General features: G+C 37.0%; 2 protein-coding genes across 5 annotated transcripts in view; one reads left to right on the top strand and one right to left on the bottom strand.

Annotated features, from left to right (window-relative positions):
- Positions 1 to 3,137, top strand: part of LOC122312857 (copper-transporting ATPase PAA1, chloroplastic) — a 34,468-nt gene extending 31,331 nt beyond the window's left edge. For all 3 annotated transcript variants that reach the window (XM_043127511.1, XM_043127512.1, XM_043127510.1), the window contains 2 exons: positions 244 to 324; positions 2,382 to 3,137. In XM_043127511.1, the coding sequence (XP_042983445.1) occupies positions 244 to 324; positions 2,382 to 2,645 (345 nt within the window). In that variant the 3' untranslated portion in view covers positions 2,646 to 3,137. The remainder of the gene's footprint in view (positions 1 to 243; positions 325 to 2,381) is intronic.
- A 565-nt stretch (positions 3,138 to 3,702) lies between these two features.
- On the bottom strand, positions 3,703 to 20,678 carry LOC122313421 (potassium transporter 7-like). 2 transcript variants are annotated; one of them, XM_043128400.1, is made up of 10 exons: positions 20,165 to 20,677; positions 18,725 to 18,953; positions 18,252 to 18,500; positions 17,496 to 17,546; positions 16,890 to 17,150; positions 6,776 to 6,828; positions 6,489 to 6,603; positions 6,023 to 6,277; positions 5,046 to 5,568; positions 3,703 to 4,607 (listed from the first exon to the last, which is right to left on the bottom strand). In XM_043128400.1, exons 1-10 carry the CDS (start codon positions 20,591 to 20,593, stop codon positions 4,067 to 4,069), a joined length of 2,706 nt encoding a protein of 901 aa, XP_042984334.1. In that variant the 5' UTR covers positions 20,594 to 20,677; the 3' UTR covers positions 3,703 to 4,066. The 2 variants fall into 2 exon arrangements, with proteins under 2 accessions (XP_042984334.1, XP_042984335.1); XM_043128401.1 differs by lacking the exon at positions 17,496 to 17,546 and having other exon boundaries at positions 20,165 to 20,678.
- Between the last annotated feature and the right edge of the window lie 1,028 nt (positions 20,679 to 21,706).

The following is a 21,706-nucleotide window of genomic DNA, read 5'->3' as shown; positions in this document are numbered from 1 at the left end:
ATGACCATAATAGCTTTTAGTGACATATTTAACTGGCAAAGTATTTTCCTTCCCAACAGCTATCTGATTCTTAAACCTCCTAATGGTCTATGGGTCCCCAAAAAAATGCCTCTCCTATTATGTGTATTTTGGAAAATTGATGTATCGTGTATGTTTATCTGGCTTTCATCTTATGAGCCCTCCATGTTGATTTGGGACCTTGTGGTATATATTCGTTGGTTCACCTAGTTCACATCCATGCAGTTGCTCGATGCTTTGGAGCTCAGCAGGCTAACCATGAAGACTGTCAAGCAAAATCTCTGGTGGGCTTTTGCGTACAATATTGTAAGTTTTTCTGCATCTTATAAGCATAGCATTTACTTTATTATTATTATTTTTGAAGCAGTGAAAGTGCAAATGAAATAAACACCTAAGGAGAGAAGGTCATATGCCATTTCTTGGAGCTTTTTGCCCCAGGCAAATATTAGTTTCTACCTATTGATACTATGTGATGGCTATGTACTTGGGTCATGTTGTTTCCTATATGAAAATATAAAGAGAATAGAATTCTGCGGCAAAAATTGTGTTTCAGCCATCATAGGCCTAATCTCCAACCTTACAGTTGCTAACACAGTTTTCAGCTTCTTGAACATATTTGAAGTTTACATCCTACCGTTACAAGTATAATCTGGAAGCATCCAAAACCCTGCATAAACCACATAGTAACACTGGTCTACAATGACCAACGCACTTGCTAGCATGAGTGAGGTCTTTATTGTTGTGTTTATGTTATAATCATGTTTAGTTTTCAAAATGTCACGTTACAAGGTTGCGACTTTTTATTTGCTTGAAGGGTTGGGCTTAAAAGAGAATATGCATAATCAATGGCTAGGATTGTAGGGTTGCTATAGGCCAGTATATAACTGTATATATGGTTTTGGCAGTCATTTTATGCAGCTTTTGCCTATTTATTTTCAGAGATCAGACGTTTGGTATCTTTGCTGGGTCCACAGTTCTAATTTTGTCCAATCGTTGCATGAATTGTAGCTATTTCCTGGTGCTTAAAGAGAGGCTCTCTCTCTCTCTCTCTCTCTCTCTCTCTCTCTCTCTCTCTCTCTCTCTCTCCCCGAGTACTTGGGCTTTGATAGATCAAGTATGGCATTATTTCCTAGTCCTGACTGCATCAAGCAGCTGGCTATTTTGGTAAAATTACCACATTTATGGCATGAAACAACTCAAGCATGGGCATAGCTTATTGATCCCTTCCCCAGATCCCACCTGAATATAGGCGTTTTCTCTTGTATACACCAGTGTACTTGGGCTACACTTGCTGATATTAATAAACTGTTTACTTGCCAAAAAAAACATTTACCATGCCTACCCCTAGAGGTGTATCGTCAATTGGCATATCTCTATGAACAAGTGATTCCACCATTCTAGTCTTACTCCCTTTTTTTTTTTTGTTTTCTCTTTCTAGCCATACAAAATCAAGACATAATTTTATAGCTGTTTAGACATAATTTTATAGCTGTTTGAATACCTGCTCTACCTCAGCCACCTTCGAACTTGTTAAATTGAGGTCACATGGTAGGCCCTCCAGTATTGAGCTACAACACAGTAGAAATGAAGTGGGATCTTAGGCCTGATTTGGTTACACAGTTCAAACTATCTCATCTCATATAATCATTACAATTTTTCTGAATTCTCATACAAAATATAATAAAAAATTCAACTTTTTCAAATCTCAAAATAAAAATAATATTAAAAAATTATATTCTAACAATATTTTATTCAACTTTCAACTTTTATATCATATCACCTGTGTAACCAAACGAAGCCTTAAGAGTTCAAGTGCCTTGTTGATGCTTTAGTTTTGCTTTCTTCCTGATTTACTTTTTCCTTTTGACAGCCTTTTGTAATTCCAAATATTTTGCCATGTCGCAATGTGAAAACATGATGCAGATCTTCTTGTGATTGAAGTTTAATATGTTTGTAGTTATTTTCAGCTTTTTCTGCGCCCTTATCTCTTTGGCTGGAATTCCATTTTCTCTTCCTCTACAAGAAACTTGATTAAGTGGAAACTGATGCTAGCAATCTGATCCAGTAGAGTTGCGTTTTCTTGTATGGTGTGATTGAACTCAAGAATTGATTTACTGGTGTTTCTCAGTCTTCAAATTAGAAACCGTTTGGGTGTTAATTTAGTATACGAGTCTTTGTTGCAATTTGATGTTTTGGTCTTTCTGCTCTGATTACTGGCTGTCACACTGGAGCTGCCACTTTCCCTTTTTATTGAGGTGCTTGCCTTAGTTCACCGGATTAGGCATATGTTTCTGACATTTTACAATTTATGCTTTCTTCATTGGAAGAAGATTTGGTCTTACACCATTAGTACTTCTGCACAGGTTGGGATTCCAATTGCTGCTGGAATGTTGCTGCCAGTAACTGGGACCATGTTGACTCCATCAATTGCTGGAGCCCTCATGGGTTTGAGTTCGATTGGGGTAATGGCCAATTCATTGCTTTTGAGATTCAAATTCTCCACAAAACAAAAACAGATACATGGTTCATATGAAAATCCCAAAATCCGTTTCGATTCTAATCCTCGCATGGATCAAAAAGAGAAAATTGAGCACCATTATTCCGATGCTAGATGGACAGAGAAATGATAACAGAAACATATGACAAATGGAGAGCAAGCATACCAGGATAGAGACATCGAGCCCAACCTTATAGAAGGATGAAAAGAAATGAGCATCCTTTCAAATGTTGGAGGCAAGAAACGATTAACATCATTGCTTCTGTGAATACATATATCAGTATGGGACAGGATTAAAATTGTAGCAAAGATTGTTTCTGGAACAACATATGTCTGGCTCACAGCTACATTAGTTCCAACATAATTCTCTTGGCCGATTGATACAGATAATGTGTTTTTGAGGGTTTACGCTGTAAGAAAACCAGGCTGGCCATACATGCCTCTATGGTGGTGGTTGAATTTTGGTTTATCATTGGAATTGTTGACTATCTGCCTGTTTGGCTTTTGTAGCCAACAGCAGAGATGACCCGAGAGAACATATTAGGGCTGTTATCAATTCGACTCTAGGGTAACTTTTTTATAAAAATAGAAAATAAAGCAAGTGTCAATATTTTAAGATGCACCAATAAGATATCGCAGTTGCATGGTATTTGTGAGATAATAAAACACAAACACCAAGCGATGACTCAATGTGTAAACTATGAAGATTGAAGAACGCCCTGAATTTAACGTGCAAGGCTTGGTGAGATGCTTAAATCCCCGCCATCCTGGGGTAGGTTTGGCAAATGAGATAAGGCATAAAGTTTTTATCTCTTCTCATTATTACAATTTTTTCAAATTCTCACACTAAATATAGTAAACAATTCAATTTTTTTAAATATTAATTTAATTTTTTCAGATGTTAAAATAATAATATTAAAAAATAATATTTTAAACTTTTATTTAAAACAAAAAATTCTCATCTCACCGCCTAAACATATGATGCATTCCATTTTAAACACCAAAATGGTGAAACCTTTGCTTGCTTCCACTTTGAGTTACAAAATAGTTCATATCTTGTGATTAATAGATACATCACATAAATCGAACGTTACCCCATAGACCAAGTAAATTTATGTACTCAGCTCATTACAAAAAATAAAAATAAAAATAAAATAAAAAATAAAAAAAGCACTCCAGATATGATGTGAGGTCAACAGCTATGCCAGTCCGACGTTATTAGGAGCAAAACAATTTGAAGTGGAATTATGTCATGTTGAATGACATTTATACAACTTTGAGATGGTAATTACAAGAGTTGATATGGTACAACACAATAAACAATACAAAAGCTTTCCCCGATAGGGTAGGTGACGAAAAGTTTCTACCATTGGTAGATCCAAATGACCAGGCATAACCACGAGAACAGTGCAAAAATGTGGACATTCAAGAATCGAACTAGAATAGAAGGCAGAACATTCCAGAGAACCCTGTCCGAACCACAGGCGCCTGTGTCAACTTCTGGTGTTGAATTGATCGAGATTTTCCTTATTTTAGTTTCAAAATCCACCATCAAACCATGTATGTCATGCCCACTTGCATTAGATGTGATTGGGGCATGCTCAAATTCGCAATCCCGGTTCTGCAGTTCTTTCTCAAGAAAGCATAAAAGTAGTTTATGACTAGCTTCTTAATAAACCACGAATCTTTCCTAGCTCTAATATCACCATGACCAAGAAGATAAACAACCCCGGATTCTTTAGCCTTGTGTAAAAAAGACAGCTCTCTTTCAAAACACTGCCCTGCATCAGACACTGCTGACTCTGTAGGAGGTAGTACTGGTCTCAACTCCTTTGATGTGCTTGCTTTCAAAATGGGCTTTCTTGCCTCATTGAACTCAGCTAGGAGAGGAACACCCAGTGAGTAGACACTCCCATTGGGAGCTATAAGAAGCCTTGAGCCAGATAAATAGTCTCCAGAGTCTGTATCATCATCCCTATCACTCTCCAATGATCGTTCCTGTGCTTCTCGGCGAATGAACTTCTCAAGGCTCTCAATTAGCAGCTGCTCAAAAGTCTGGTGATTTTCTTTGCGAACATCTTTATAACCATACCTGTTGATGTGATTAAATGCACTTGTAAAGTTATTGTGCAAGAAAACATATAAAAATAAAAGACAACAGAATCTAATCAAAAAAAGCATAGTATCAAAATACTGTCAAGATACCACCTCATTCCTTGGGAGTCAATAAAAGAAAATTGATTCTGTATATTTATGAGTTGGTCAATTCTAGAACACGAATTTGAAATGTAAAGAGGTCACAAAGAGTGGTAAAAAAAATGAAGGTATTGAATGAGCTCCTTCAGTCAGTTTTAAGGCATTACTCCCCCAGTCAGTTAAAGGAGGTGACTTTACCAAAGAACGATTCAACCATTTGGCTTCTAGATAAGGTAGGTCAAGGATTAAGGTTCATAAAGGTTCAACATTACATGATAAATTTCACTCACCCTAACAAGAAAAGCGCTCAACTAGCAGGAACCTGGCAATTTACCTGGCAATGCAACGAAATAGATGGTAGCTCCTTGGGCAGACACGCCGGAAAAGGAACCTTTCACCCTGAGGCACTACAGGTACCGGAACATATTTTATACAGACAAAGATTATCATCGAGTGGATTGCCGGGAGAGTTGTCAGAAAATGGCCAAAAATAGCTGGTATTCCCCTCACCAGCTCATTGTAGAGTAAACCTATACCAGGAGCTCTGATTGTGCCAAGATTGCAACCCAATTCCCTCATCAAATCCATTGATAGCTTTTGCTTTACTTCTGTTTCATACTTAAGCTTGCTTCCATAATTCCAGATATACATTATCAAAAACATAATTACAGCAAAAACTAATATTATCCAACTTCCATCTGTTACACTCCATAAAACTGATGAGAAGAAAGTCAATTCTAACCCCAAGAAAAATACCATAAAACTCAGCACGATTGCAATGTTTATCTGCCATATAAGCAGCATAACAATGGTTACTAAAATTGTCGTCATCATCATTATTCCTAACTCGGCAATTCCTGTAAAAAAACATTAAATATCCGAAAGGTCAAAAAGTTTGTACAAGTTGACACAGGAAACAATACTTTTTTATGGGTAATAATTCTTTACGGATAACCATAAAAGGCGCAACTCAAGTACACGGAGTATACAAGAACGCACAGAGAACAATACTAAGATCAGGTAAAGAAAAAATTGGAAGCATAAACATATTTTCAAATTTATATGCAGCGTCGTCATTCATGTATTCCTGTCCCTTTTTTTTTTTTTTTTTTTTTTGATCAGTAAACAAATTTTTATTGATCGCACTACAGAAGTTGCTGCAAAGCACTTCTCTAGATCCATCAGCAATCTATGCAATTATTAAGCAATTTGAAGCAGAAGCCTTGCAAGGAAAATGGAGCCCATATTCAACCACACAAAGGAAGAAACCATAAACTGAAGAGCAATTTAAAGTTAAGGAAGAAGTATTACCATATGCATTTCCGATCTCATCAATGCTTGAGATACAACAGACAACCACCAGGCAAACTGCCAGCAAAAACCAGTTTATGATAGGGATATAAATCTGGCCCATGAACTTCCGAGATGTATGAATGATTTTTAGACGAGGGAAACAACCCAGTGCAGCCGATTGTTTTATACAAGAAAATGTGGCTGTTGTCATTGCCCGACTGGCAATTAATGCAGCAATGTTAGCAACGAACAAGACAGGCCAGAAAGCACCACCTATAGACAATACGATTCTCAAGAATTAAATTACTTTTATTCTTCAGTATGCGAATAAAATGTTTCCAATGAGGATAGAAGTTTAACCCAAATCTAGCACATAAGAGTTATTTAAGCAAGTATTACTATAGGTCCTGCAAAATACAAACAGAATCCGCTTATAAAGCAACCATATAGACCTTATTGGTTTGAGATAAATGGTGAGGCTTACTTGGAATTGAAGAAAAGAAAGCTTGCTCAGTATCAGCATGGTTTTCCATAAGGTATGCAGCTTGACCCAAGTAACCCAACACAAGGCAAGGCAGAACAAGAAATACAAATGTAAGCTGCAAATAACCACTATCATGTAAATCAGAAGTGTAGCTAATCAAAATACCAATTGACAGTAACAGAAATTAACTAGAAAATGTTGTCACTGCTACATATTAATGTAAAAATGTAAGCGATCTCGGATATGTAAGAAATCTGATCCAGGAACCAAGTCTCTTGCTTCTTTACCTGAACTGATCGCACAGAAAAGTAGCAAAGATCTGCAAACATTGCTTCAGAACCTGAAAATAATACATCATCAGCAAACTTAAAACAGCCAAGTGATAAAAACTATGATGACCATTAGCAGCAAATTGCACATTCACCCAATCTAAATTACGGCACCAAAACGATTCATGATAGTATAGAGTTTACTAATTCCATCAGCATTTTACTAATTCATAATAGTGTATTATGGTGAATGATGCAAGACATCCATAATTCCTGTCTCAAAATTGTTCTGGCAAGACACAAGGCATGACCCATAGTTTTGTTGTGATTCTAACAAGTCTCTTGTTGTTACTCGTGCTGACCAAATAATTTCAGATGGCTATCGTTATGTCTTTCCTATACATATTTGACCATGAATTTTTTTTATCTGTAAAAAAGAAACTTTAGTAATGAGAATAGACATAGCCCAAGAACGGGGACATATACAAGATCAACACCCATGCATGACACATCTGCACAGGAAATTACTAAAACCAAACTACAGAGCCAAATTTTAAGTATTCATATTTTTGGATACAAAGGCTGAATCCCCAGGAACAAGTTGAAATGATTCACTCGTTATTTCTTTCAATCCATGTGCTTGCTGATGTGATGAAAATCCGTTCTCCAAATTCATATGCTCAAGTAACCACTTTTATGACAAACTGTGACTAGAATGATAAATATTGGATAAGAGACGTAACTTTAGTATTACATAAAGGGCCAGTTTTGAGCACCTATCTCAGGTACGATGAATTCTCAGTTTCCACATTCTATCATCCAGCCCCATTCATGTTTTCCATCAATGTACAAACCCTAAGCATCTCCTCTCCCATTGAAACCCTAGATTCAGATGTCCTAAGCTTCACTACATAAATCCAAAATGTTGGCAGATTTCCAAATCTGTCCCAAGTCATAATACTTACACCTGCCCAGCTTCCAAAAAATCACCGCATGAAATGATTTAGTCTTCATTCAAAAACACGGGATAAATCTTATCAACCTTCTCTCATAGGTTTTTCTATCGAAGTTTAGGTCAAAATGCCACACATTCCAGCGACAACTGTTCTTAAATCCCTTGAACCCACGGGATAAATAATTACAACAAATTAATCTCTAATATATCTAATTTTTGTTTTTTTTTATAGGTAAAAGTAAAATTTTATTGATATAAAAGGCATTGCCTAAGTACAGCGGTAGTATACAACTAGCATGCCTAATTACAACTAGGTACTAGCAAGAGATACAAGTCATGAACAATGTCCGTATTACAAATAATGGCCAAAGCCCAAGAAAGTAAAGTATTGTAGAAAAATCGCTTCAGCTAATCCAAAGAACGCTCCATGTCTTCAAAGCACCTCTTGTTTCTCTCTAGTCACAAGCACCACATAATGCAATAAGGGATCATTCTCCGCACAGCAACTATTTGGGCATTCCCCCTAGTTCCTGTCCAGTACCTCAGAATATCCCTAGCTCTCCTAGGCATGACCCAAGCCACCCATGTTCTATTAAAGATCTCATTCCGTAGACACCTGGCCACCTCATAGTGTAACAAGAGATGATCCATTGATTCTCCGTCTCTCTTGCACACAAAACACCAATCTATTATGATGAGAACATGTTTTCTCAGATTATCCAACGTGAGGATCCGCCCAAGAGATGCAGTCCATACAAAGAAAACAATCTTAGAAGGTACTTTGCATTGCCATATAGCCTTCCAAGGAAAACTATGATCATTAGATACACCCAAGAGGGCATTACAGAAGGGGCGCACTGAGAATTTGTTATTTCCACTCAGTTACCAAATCATCCTATCCTCCATCTCATTGCCCATTGACATTGCATATAACGTGTCAAAGAAATCAGCAAACGTATCCAACTCTCAATCTTGAGCAGCTCTTGAGAAACTTACATTTCAATGGACAACACCATTAGATAGTACCACTAAGTCAGCCACGGCAGGCTCTTTGTCACAAGAAATTTGGTAGAGCATGGGAAACACTTGCCTTAAAGTCCTTTCACCACATCATAGATTGTAACAGCCTGCTAGAAATTTAATTGTGAAATTTCTATTAGCTTTAGGAACCTCGTGAAGACCCCATAAGTTTTCACGAATCCATTAATCATATAGGTTTTGGTCTAACTACATAGTTAGTATTATTATTTACTATGGTATCCGAAGTGTGTTTTTGATTATTGGAGATAGTTAGAAGTGTCAAAATGTATTATGGTTTGTGCCATTAGACTCGGAGGGTTATTTAAGGTCTTATGGCGCAATAACATTTTTTCATATTTTCGGACGAAATGTCTGCTCAAAACTGTACATATTATTAGATAAAAATATCTTGAGCTAATTGTTGTAGATATTATTGGATAAAAATATTTTAAACTAATTTTGTGGATATTATTGGATAAAAATATTTTAAGCTAATTTCGTGGATATTATTGGGTAAGAGAGTCCTACACTTAACTCTCACTTCGGGTAAGAGAGTCCTACACTTAACTCTAACTCCAGCCTCATCTCTTCCATATCTCATCCATAAGTATCTCCAGCCACCCCTCCCCACGAAATTATCTTCATTTACACTTTCCATTAAAAGAATATCAAACACTCTCTCGGACAGCTTTTAGGAGTTCTTTTGCACGCACATTTCGAAACTTTTGTAAGTGTTTTATCATAAAGTCTCCTTCATATAAGTTGTTCCTTTTTTAGTCTAGTTTACATGGATATTTTATTTGTCCCATTTGAAACTCATTTGGTCAGTCAAATATTATGTAAACTATAGAAAGGTCATTCTGGGAGATAAACTGAAGAATATGTTATAGTTTGAAGTTTTTGATCAAGCTAATGGATAGATATAGGTCCAAAATTTTTATGGAGTATTGTTAACATATATATATGACTATTGGTTGAGGATTTTTGCATGATTAAAGGTTCTGATGAAAGATTTTCTTAGATTTAGAAACTTAAAAACTGGAAGAGTAAAAACAGTTTCTGTTTTAAGAAAGTTTAACTTTTTGGTGGTCTAAACTTATTCCAATGACTTTGATAATTTTATTAGAAGATCCTAAGCATCTTATATATATGTTATATTATTATTTTGAAGATATTTGATGTTAGTTTCAAAGATATGAAATTTTATACAAAGAGATATTCAGATAAGCCAAAGTGTGGATGTTCTTGGCTAAATTTATGTTTTGGTTAATTTTTAATCATGTGATCTTGAATTAGAAGCTTATATATATTTTAAGATATCTTTTTAAACCATGTGATGGTTTGGTTTGAAGATCACATATTTATAAGTCATAGATCAAAAGGTCGATCAAAACAAGTTGGAAACAAAAATCAATAGAAATAGCATATGGGAATTTCGGCCCTATGGAGTTTTAATAGTTGTGATTAGTTTTAAATTTTTCTAAATTGATATTTGAATTGAGGATAAAATTTACATAAGGCATGTAAATTTTGGTAACTTTTGGAGTTAGTATGCAAAATCTTTAAGTTATGGGTAAAACGGTCATTTTCCTACATGCAAAAATTTTACTCTGTAAGTTAGTATTTTCCATATTTCAATTTATTAATGATTTAGTGCTAACTTTTAGAATCACTAATTACAGTTCCTCGTGATCGCGCTTGAAGTTTTATAAGAAACGCGGAGATTGAGGTAAGGTAGCTTTTAACTTACTAGCAGTCTACTGTGTATGTGTGCTAAGTAAAGGAACTACAGTGTATGTATGTGTGTTATCATATATGTCATGTCATACCAAGTTATCACGTAATTGTCTATTATATATGTCATGTATGTCAGTTTTTATCTGTTACATAATATATTCTGTCATGTATTGCTGTACATTACAAGTACGTCATGCTAAGTATGCCATCTATTACATGTATGTCAAGTCATGTAATATTCACTGTTGCAAGTATGTCATGTTAAATATGTTGTTTATTATATGTTATGTCATATTACGAAATGTTTCTATCTTAAGTTGGTCATGTATTTCAAGTTATGTTCAAGTCACGTTATGTTACGTCATGATTTCAGTCATTTCTTATTCCAGTCACGTTTCATATTGAGTTTGTGTAAAATACATGGGGCCACAACTGTGGAATATGTATTTACACGTAGAATACATGGGGCCACAACAACTGTGGAGTATGTATTTTTCATGTTAAGTCAAGTTTGTGTAGAATACATGGGGCCACAACAACTGTGGAGTATGTATTTACAGGTAGAATATATGGGGCCACAACAACTGTGGATTATGTATTTTTCATATTAAGTCAAGTTTGTGTAGAATACATGGGGTCACAACAACTGTGGAACATGTATTTACACGTAGAATACATGGGACTACAACAACTGTAGAATATGTATTTTTAATGTTAAGTTTTAGAACAAGTTCATGATAAGTCAAGTTTCATATCATGTTCATGTTAAGTCAAGTTTCAGAGCAAGTTCATGTTAAGTCAAGTTTCAGATCAAGTTTATGTCAAGTCAAGTTCAGTTCATATTTCAATTTAAGTTATGTCAATTATGCTATGTTGTACGCCAAGTTATACTTTAATTACTTATGAATTTGATTATGCATTTATGCTTGTACTGTCATCCATGCATCATTAGCCTGTGTGGAAGTTTTTTGTTAACTTGCTGAGATTTGTAATCAAATCTCACTGTGATTGTTGGGAGCTGACCATTCCTCCCGAATGGTAGATCTTGTTATAGAACCTAAAGGAGAATCAGGAGCTGACCAACTAAACACAATTGACTAAGCGACGATGCGACGTCAATGTTAATATAGCATTTAACGTAAATTACTACTTGTACTATGAAGTTGCATCTGCAGTACTTTTTGGATCATAAGCATTTTGGACTAGTGTTATGATCTTAGTTGTTCAATGGGTCTTTATATATGAAGAATGTTTTAAACATTTGGGATATTTTCAATTTGGTGCATAGTATTGTTAAAGAAAAATTTATCTGCTGCGAATATTACATAATGTTAGATGCATGTTAGGAACATTGCATCTTATATGTCATGAACGGGGGCAGGTAACCTTGTATTGCATGTCTCGACACTTCAAATGTCCGTCCAATCTCAAACGGAATTTGGGGACGTCACATACATCATGCCAAAAATAAACTCTATTACCTCTTCCAATTGCAAATGTGGAAAACTTGGAGAATCTTCCCCATCCAGCTCTAATGTTTTTCCACAATCCCACACCATGTGTCCCTCTAACTTCCTTGGAACACCAAACCCCCAGCATACTCCCATACTTAGCATCTATGACTTCTCTCCATAGACCCTCCCCTTCCCTATGGTATCTCCACAACCATTTCCCCAAAAGTGCTTTATTGGACACCCTCACATTACACACCCCTAGCCCACCACATGGAATAGGTAAGCAAACTCTATCCCAACCAGCTAGATGGAATTTAGTTTCCTCCCCAAGGCCTCCCCAAAGAAAGTTGTGAAAAAATTTCTCAATACGGAAAGCCACACTTGCAGGTAATGGGAAAATGGATAAAAAATAAGTAGGTACATTAGATAGAGTGCTCTTGATAAGAGTTAATCAACCACCCTTGAACAAATATATCCGTTTCCACCCAGCCAATATTCTTTCAATTCTTTCTAACACACCATCCCTAATAGATTTTGTCTTGAAAGCAGCCCCCAACGGAAGACCAAGCAATTTCAAAGGCAGCGAAGCAACCTTACAGCCCAATATATTCACCAAGTTCTGAATATTGTGCACACCACCCACGGGAACCATTTCAGACTTAGAGAGATTTACCTTCAGGCCTGAAACCACTTAGAAGCAAAGTAATACTGCCCTCAAGAACTGCATATAATCATTGTGCAGCTCACAAAACAGAAGTGAGTCATCAGCAAAGAGAAGGTGAGATATGGTAACCCCTCCCACTGAAAATCCAGCAAGAAAGCCTCCATTCATTGCTACTCTCAACATATGACTTAATGCTTCCATAACCACGATAAACAGCAAAGGGGAGAGAGGGTCCCCTTATCTTAGTCCCCTAAAGCTGTTAAAGAATCATTCCAGTGCTCCATTCACCAAAATCGAATAACGAACCATAGTTATACAATGCCTAATCCATGAAATCCATCGCTTTCCAAAACCACACATCCCAAGTAAATAACACAAAAAATCCCAATTAACATGGTCATAAGCCTTTTCCATGCCTAGCTTGCACAAGAGTCAGGGTATGCCCTCCTTGACTCTACAATCTAAGCATGTGTTGGCTATCAATACCAAATCCAAAATTTGTCTCCTCTTCACAAACGCATTTTGAGATTTTGAAATAATACTACTCATAACTGTACTCATGCAATTGGCAAGCACCTTTGAGATAATCTTATATATCCCATTTATAAGGCTAATAGACTGAAAGTCTTTCACATCCATAGTCCCAACTTTCTTAGGGATAAGAACAATAAAATACGCATTAATACTTTTTTCGAATTTACCAAAGGTGTATAGCTCTTGAAAAACTTGCATAATATCTCCCCCCCCCCCCCCACACACTACATCTTGGCAATTGTGATAAAAAGCCATCGAAAACCCATCCAGACCCGGTGCTTTGTCCTTGGCCATCCGACTAATCACCCGAAAAACCTAATCTGCTTCAACGGGTCTCTCCAACCACGTAGAGCTTGGCTGGTCAATAGTCTCGAAAGGCATACCATCGGGTTTGGGTCTCCAAGGAGATGTTTAAGCAAAAAGGTCTTTGTAAAAACTGACAATGTAGTTCTTAACAACCTCATACTCCGAGTATACCTGTCCCTTAGTCTGAAGCACCTCAATAATATTATACCTACGATGAGAATTTTGCACCCAGTGGAAAAGTTCAGTACATTTGTCCCCTTCCTTTAGCCATAGGACTCGTGACTTTTGCCTATATGAAATTTCCTCCATAAGAAGTACCTTCTCTCAACCACATATTTTCAAACTTAAATTATCTTTTACCCTCATGAATGCCTCCACCATCCAGTATAATGGGGAAGTGGTCTGAGCAAACTCTATCCAATCTCTTCTAAAGCAAGTTAGAATAATGTGCCACCCATGAAGGGGCCACCAAAAATCTGTCCAAGTGAGACCAAGCCCAGTTATTAGACCAAGTGTGCATGCTACCTACAAGTGGTAAATCCACCAAGTCCATATTGAAAATAAATTCAGAAAATTCATTCATTGCTTGACTATATCGGACTTCTCCCGATCTTTCACTAAGGAACCAAGTGATGTTAAAGTCACCCCAATACACCACGGTAAATTCCACCAACTGCCCAAGCCCACTAGCTCCTCCCATAACATTTTCCTTAGTGTGTCCTTATTTGGCCCATATACACCAGCAAAGGCCCAACAAAAACCATCTTCCACATTTTTGAATGAACACGCCACCATATAATTTCCAACATACTCTTCAATAGACTCAACCACCCTTGAATCCTACATAATCAGGATACCCCCAGATGCTCCATCAGATGAAAAGTACACCCATCTCACGAATGGACAGCCCCAAATACTAGTGATGATGCTACGATCCATGAACTCCATTTGGTTTTCTGCAAACACACAATGTCCAACTTCCAATGTCGTAAAAGATTCTTCACCCGCAACCGCTCATTGCAGTCATTAAGACCCTAGATGTTCCAAGAAAGAATTCTAGGCTTCATGGATAGCTTTTCCCATGGATCTACCGTTGCTAGCACTCCCCTCACTTCCATCATAATTGATTGAACATGTGAGACACTTCAGCTCCTTATTTTTCCTAGAGGTGGATCTAGGAGATTGAAACCTACCCTCCTCAATGGCTATAAGTAATGCCCTGAATTGCTCCTTGAACCCGTCACAATAAATCCCCACACACTCTTGAATACCCTTCACTTTCTGAATCACCCAATCCAATGGCACACCTCTTGTTATGAGCAAGGGAGACAAAGTACACAACGGTTCCAGGTCCACCTCAACCTCCTTATACGCCAATTGAGGAGTTTAGTTCAAGTTCTCTGGCTCAGATGAGAAGTCAAGAGGCATTGACTTCACCTCACCAACCCTTGTGCCCTTCACTGCTCTCAATCACTACCTAGAGACCTTCACAAGAGCGAAAATTATCTAAACTTCTTCCCCACTACCCATCGGTCCTGTCTGTGGGTGTTGTGACTGAGAACCCACCTCTGTAGGCAACGAAATCGCCTGAGCTCCTTCCCCACTACCCATTGGCCCAGTTTGTGTGTGTTGTGGCTGAGATTCCACCATTGCTAGGGAGAAAATATTGAAATCCACTTCTGGGACTTCCATCGGCAGCACCAAGATCTCCTTTTGGACCACCGATGATGGTTCCTCAACCCCTCGCAATCCCGATGGGTTAATTATGGCAGGAACTACATTTCTCAGCATCTCGACACCTTCAACTCCTTATTTTGGGTCCTCCATCGCCATAATTGAACTCCTCGATGTCACCATCATCTTCTCGCGAGTTCGCTAAGTGACCTGCGGGTCCGATGGGTACCTCGGCACCTTCTCTGAAGACTTTGACTAACTCCTGCCGATAGAAGGCCCAGCCTCTCCACTCCCCCTGACCCTCCACACGGGCTGGGTTCCAACCCTAGAATTAGGCCCTGCTTCCTGGAGCCCCACTAGGAGTCCCATTTGGCTTGGACCTGGCCCAGTCCTTGTGGTGCTCGTTTGCTTATAGCCTAGCCCAGGTTCCTTAAATCGCCCCTCTTTTCCTTCAGGATCTTTTAATTTCCCAAGGGCCTCATAACTCAGGCCCAAGCCATATCCATCACCCAAGCCTGTCTTACAATCCTCCTCCACGCACCATATCAAGACCTCCACCTTCTCTTGCATAAACAACAACTGCGTTTGTACATCCAGCAAGGTTTTGTGCACTTCCTCCTTTGCTAGACCAATAACACGCCTACTTCCTCCACCTCTCCATTGTGCCCTCGCTGTCCCAGAGGGAAGTGGAGCATGTCCACCCCCGTCGGCCTTCTTTGCTGCACCAGAGCCACGGGTCGGCATCTTCTGCTGCACCAGGACCTTATATGAACGGCACTATGATTGACTCACCACCACCAATGCCCTTTGCCCCTCCCCTCTCCTCTGCCATGGAACTCTTGTCCTTTCTCCAAAACTACTTCCCATGGTGCATCCACCATTTTCCTCCGGCCCTTCCCTCCCAGCTCTTCAGGTATGAAAATGAAACTGCATCAACCACCCTCACCGTACTTCACCAGAGCCATGTAACATCCACGAACGTTCAAACACCTCTACACGATGAAGCTTCTGGTATCCTCCCTCAAGGTTGTATAAAAATCCTTCTTATCACCCTTAATGCAATCCTCCAGTGTTTTGGCAAACCAATGCACCATAGGAATTCCAAGCCTCATCTCCTTCACCACCGTCCTACTCCTCTCAATAATGACCAAGTATTTCCCATCCTTCAACAAGTGGAACTCCTTTGATTCTATCACCCAATGGTTTAGGAACCCCATAATCCCCCAACTCTCACTTGAATTTTTTTCTTAAACAAACAAGATCTTAGTTCAATGGTTATGAGCAATGGTTCAAGAATTCACAGTGTCTTGTTTCTTTGGCGAACCTACTTATTGGAGATCATTAAAACCTCGTTTATACCTGTGTACAACTTTCCCAAATTCCCACACAAAATAAAATAAACAATTTAACTTTTTCAAATCCTAAAACAAAAATAATATTAAAAAAATATATTCTAACAATATTTTATTCAACTTTCAACTTTTATCTCAACTCATCTCATCTCATATGCAAAAATAAACGAGGCCTACATGACCCAAAAAATCCCAACTTATCACACCAGAAGGTGATGCAAACTTCAAAAAAAAAAAATGGTTTGGGGCAGTATGAATGTTCAATATCCAATTCTAACATAGAACTATCAGGACAGACAATAAAGAACAATGAAACAATTTCCTTCATTAAGACAATGGAGAAACCAAAAACACTAGTAGAATCCAATTTATGCACGTTTAAGTCATGAATAGCAAGTACTTGCATTTTGAATTCAATATCCTGACTAGGGTTTACCTGTTGCACACAAGAGACAACCCCCAAGAGAATACCAAGCCTTAGTTGAGTTCCTCTTAAAGAAGTAATAGATGTGAACAGGATTAAATGCCATCAAGACACTGCTGTCATATTTAACAAGATTGTAAATTCCAATGCCCGCAAGAGAGCAAAACCAAATGAATAAAGCAGGGCCAACAGCAAGTCCCACTTTACTTGTTGCAAACTTCTGTACGCTGAACAAAATCACAAGAAAGGCAATGGAAATCATCAACACTTCATCTGCACCAAAAAAACAAACATATATTACCCAAAACATGGCTAGTTTGCCTTGATAAGATATTGAAATTTTTGATGGCCTAAGATTATATGTACAAGTAAAGAGAAATTTTGAAAAGTTCTAAATGGGAAAAATTCTTGATAATTTCACTTCAAAAGATTTCTTTCATACATAACTAAAGCTTATGAACCTGAATTTATGATCTCTCACTCCACCCTCATTTATGGCAGTACGTAATGCCATTTGGCATATGGTCATTTGCTTATTGACTATATGATTAAATAAGAACAGGAAATTGAACAGTCACCAAATAGATTGCGGAGTTATATAACAGGTGGTCGCATCACCTTGCTCAATTGAATCTACTCCAATTTTTAGACCACTAACAGCTGACGTTACTGCAATTAGGAAAAAATCCATGATCAAATGTTTATATGGTAACAACTAGAACTATGGGATAAATATGCAAACCCACTCTTCAACCTAATTGACATAAAAAATATAGGGAAAATACACAAACTCCTCTCAAACTACCATACAATTTTCAATGTCTCCCCATAGTTTCAGTTTCTGCAATGTACCCCCCCCCCCCCCCCCCAAAACAAAAAAAAAAACTACCAAGCAATTATAATGTACCCACTTTTCTACTCAAAAATTACCCCCATAAGTTCTCAATGAAAAGAGAGAGAAACCTACAAAAAGGTTAATTGGTTAATTAGAAAAAAGAAAAAGCAGAAAAAAATAAAACCAAAAATTAGAATTTGGCAATATCAAAAAATACTGTTGATAAAAAAAATTAAAAATTAAAAACTTGAAAATTAAAAAACCGAAAAAGAGAAAAATATATGAAAAATATCATAAATTATAAGATTTGTTGGCTTTTTTACAAAGGGGTGGATTGGAATTTATTGGTAGATTGGGGAGACACTGCAAATTGCATGATAATTTTTTGATAAGTAAAAATAAGAGTTAAACACTTGCAGAGTGTCATGCAAATTGCATGATAATTTGAGGGGGTTTGTGTATTTTCCATTAAAAAAATTTCTTTATTTTAATAATAAGTTGGCAAGCTGTCCAAAAGCTTAAAGGAAATCATGAAGGACCTGACATTGCTGGTGTAACAACTGCATCAGCTATCACCATAGATGTTCCAGCAAGTACCAACATCAAAAGAAGCTTTTTCATAGCCAGTGAAGTCTCAAGTCTTTCCTTGATTTTTAGCGATCTCTCCAGCTCAGCAGATGGCACCTTTAACCCGAAGCTTGATATACGGGTATCTGATGGAAGTTGATTTGGGAGAAGACTAACCTTAGCATGCCGACATATCAGCGAGTACAATGCAAAAGTACCACCTGCAGCAGTTAAGCAACACCATAAAAATTATTATTAGAAAAATTCAGGCGAATGCAAATGCACACACCTAACACTCCCACTGCATCTACTAACCCAATACCAATACAACACCCATATGAGAGAGAGAGAGAGAGAGAGAGGGGGGGGGGGGGAGGGGGAGGGGGAGGGGGGAGAGATGGTGATGGTGACAGTTTCATGTTTCAGTTTGCAACATTTGGCATACCTTCACCATCATCATTGGCCCACAGAACAACCAGTACATACTTGATAAGAGGGATCAATATTAAAGTGTATAGAACTAGTGATAATGCTCCAATAACATCTTCATTTCCATTAATGGGTGCTTTGCTAAACATGACGCTGAAGGTATATAATGGACTTGTTCCAACATCACCAAAGACAACCCCAAGGGTCTGGAAAGCAAGTGTAATCTTCTTTCCTGCACTGAAGTCCTGCAATTATATCTACATAGTCAATAAAATATGTCCAGACCCTTTCTATCAGTGGCCTGTGCAAAACGACTAGCGTAGGATTATTTCGTTCCTTCTTTAATAGAGTAGAGTGCAAGATCACAGCAACATGCGCTAATAATATTATCAATTTATCACCATATATTCTTACCAATTGTTTTGCAAAGCTCTGATACAGATAAAAAAATAACACGCCCAATAAACAGGAAAATAAGTGCATAAACAGGTAGGCCATAGGCAATCATGACTGAGCTATTAAATCAATCTTCTCTCTGAGCAACTATTTCCAGTCAATTTACAGACTTCCAACCAACAAAAAAGATATAATAGATTATAAATTTAGTTATAGATATATATAAAGTTATTTTACACTGACCCACACTTCACAAACAATGATATATAAATTTTTTTTTTTTGATGAATAACAATGATATATAAAATTGGTCAACCGATCAATCGAACATGTCAATTAAATCCCTATTAAGTAGTTTTTTTTTTTTTTTGGGGGGGGGGGGGGGGGGGGGGGAGTATAAAAAGCCAGGATAATTGATCCACCAAAGATCTAGTAGCTAGGTTGGCATTGGGATATCCTTTTGTATTTTATACTTGATTCAATATCTATTCAAGCGTTACCAGAACTTAAAATCCTTGAATGGTTCTTAAATCTGAACCTCGTAATAAAGTCATGAACAATTAAAAGATCTAGACGACCAGATCTCCAATTTATTTTTATTAATTATTCAGAACATGTCCAAAACATAAAGCAAATTTCGATTTTCGACAAAAAAAGGAAATGGAGGTCGAGTTAGCCATTCCTCATTAATCTGCGATAGAGAGACGGTGTGCATAAAGTCTCAAAACCCCATAAATTAACGTCACTTTAAAGGACATAAAACGGTGCGGATGTTTGATATGAAATAGCCGCGATATATCTCTAGTGAACCGTCTACAACTTAGAATTTCCCCAATCCATGAATTTATGAATTTACTTTACCTTTGTTGAAACACTAACTCCTTCCAGTAAAGTAAACAAAGAAAAGTATTAACCATAAGATTCGAAGTTCAATAATCTTTTCTCAGGAGCCAGACAGTCACTGAGACCAAAAATGGACCTAAGAGACAAAAGTTAAAGGCACATTCGCTCGAAGTACTTTAGCCAAAAAATCACATCGAATGAGAACTCCGGATACTACCTGGAGCTCATTTCTGTGTGCGCCAGGAACCTCGAGGGCCTCGACATCGAAGGAGTCAATACGTGGCCCAGTACGAATCAGTCTCTGCTCGGCATTATCGTCGTCGTCCTCTGAATCCAACAAGGCAGACGCCATAGATCGATGTGAAAGGTCGTCGTCGTCGTCGATCTCCGAGTCATCCTCGTCCTGGAAAACCCACCGCGATTCGGTCGAGTCCATCGAGGTCAGGCCTCCTCCATTGATCGCCGATCCACCCTCCTCCTCCATAACCTTGCGAAAACGCACGAAGCCAGAATCCAGTTTATCGGATAACACACTGAATCGGCAAGTTAAGGAGATAGAGGAAGGTTGTTTGGGTGGGCAGACAGTGAGGGAAAATAAGGAAAATTGGGTTTGGATGGTTGCTTTTAGGAGCTCGTTGTATGGCATGTACAGCAACGAGTGTCGAGCTTTGGGATCAAGCCGCTCAACGGAAGGGAAAATCCTCTGTGTCAGCACTTTCTACGTTAATTAAACGGCATCGTCTATTTTGGTCAAAGCACGTTCTGCGCCATAATTCTTAATTTGGAAAATGCTACTATGCGTTTGGATTTGCCTCTCATCTGACCCCTCACGTATTTATATTTTTTTATTTAATAATTAAAAATAATAATTTTTAATGTATTAGTATTTTTTTATAATTTTTTAAAAATACTTAAATATATTTAAAAAATATAAAGATAAAAAAAATAAAAAAATAAAATTTTACTCAACGGCATGCCCAACTATCATTACTAGCAACAACCTAGCATGTTTGTTGAGTTGCATCGGAATTTTCAATCTTAGAGTTATTATCTTTTGTTTTTCGTAATTTATTTTTTTTATTTGGATTTAAATGGGGGAAGCGAGTAAAAAAAAAAAGAAAAAAAGTACTGCATGACAGCACAAAACCATATAAAAAAATTTAGTTTAGTTATACAGTTTAGATAAAATTTTTTATTGAAAGTTAAATAAAATATTATTATAAATTATTTTTTTAATATTAATTTTGTTTTAAAATTTGATACAGTTAAATTTTTTATTATATTTTATATAAAAAATTAATAAAATTATAATGATAATATGAAATGAGGTAGGATAAGATAATTTAGTTTTATGTAACCAAACTAGCCCTCATTAAAATAGTTTTGACAAATAACAAATTGTTGTGTATTTATAAGATCCATAAAAATAGAGTTAAGGTATAATTTTTCATCAGTTGATTATAAAATTGTGAGGGGTGATTCATAGCACTAGCAAGTTTAGTTCGTGAATAAATTCTATTCCAAAATTAAAATGAATGATAATAGACATTTCAATCATTTTATTGGGAAAAATGAATGATGTTACGTATATTTATAATTTTATGTACATTATTCAGTATATTAATTTTATATCTTGTTACAATATACCATATGATTAAAATTAATATAATAAGTTGCTACGAAAAAATGTACTAGTTTACATTTTGAAAATACTTAATAATTACTTGAGTAACATTTTGATGGAGATCGAATTGTTTAT

This window comes from Carya illinoinensis, chromosome 6, assembly GCF_018687715.1.
Source record: "Carya illinoinensis cultivar Pawnee chromosome 6, C.illinoinensisPawnee_v1, whole genome shotgun sequence".
Taxonomy (NCBI): Eukaryota; Viridiplantae; Streptophyta; class Magnoliopsida; order Fagales; family Juglandaceae; genus Carya; species Carya illinoinensis.
This window is presented reverse-complemented; position numbering and strand designations above follow the sequence as displayed.

Bases quoted from the DNA above. Each gene is read 5' to 3' on its own strand.
- LOC122313421 (XM_043128400.1), bottom strand. From the start codon at position 20,593: ATGCCATACAACGAGCTCCTAAAAGCAACCATCCAAACCCAATTTTCC. The intron at 17,547-18,251 runs GTCCTTCATGAT...TCCTAATTGCAG, and splicing joins TGTTACACCAGCAATGTCAG to TAACGTCAGCTGTTAGTGGT. The intron at 6,278-6,488 runs GTAAGCCTCACC...TATTGTCTATAG, and splicing joins TTTCTTTTCTTCAATTCCAA to GTGGTGCTTTCTGGCCTGTC.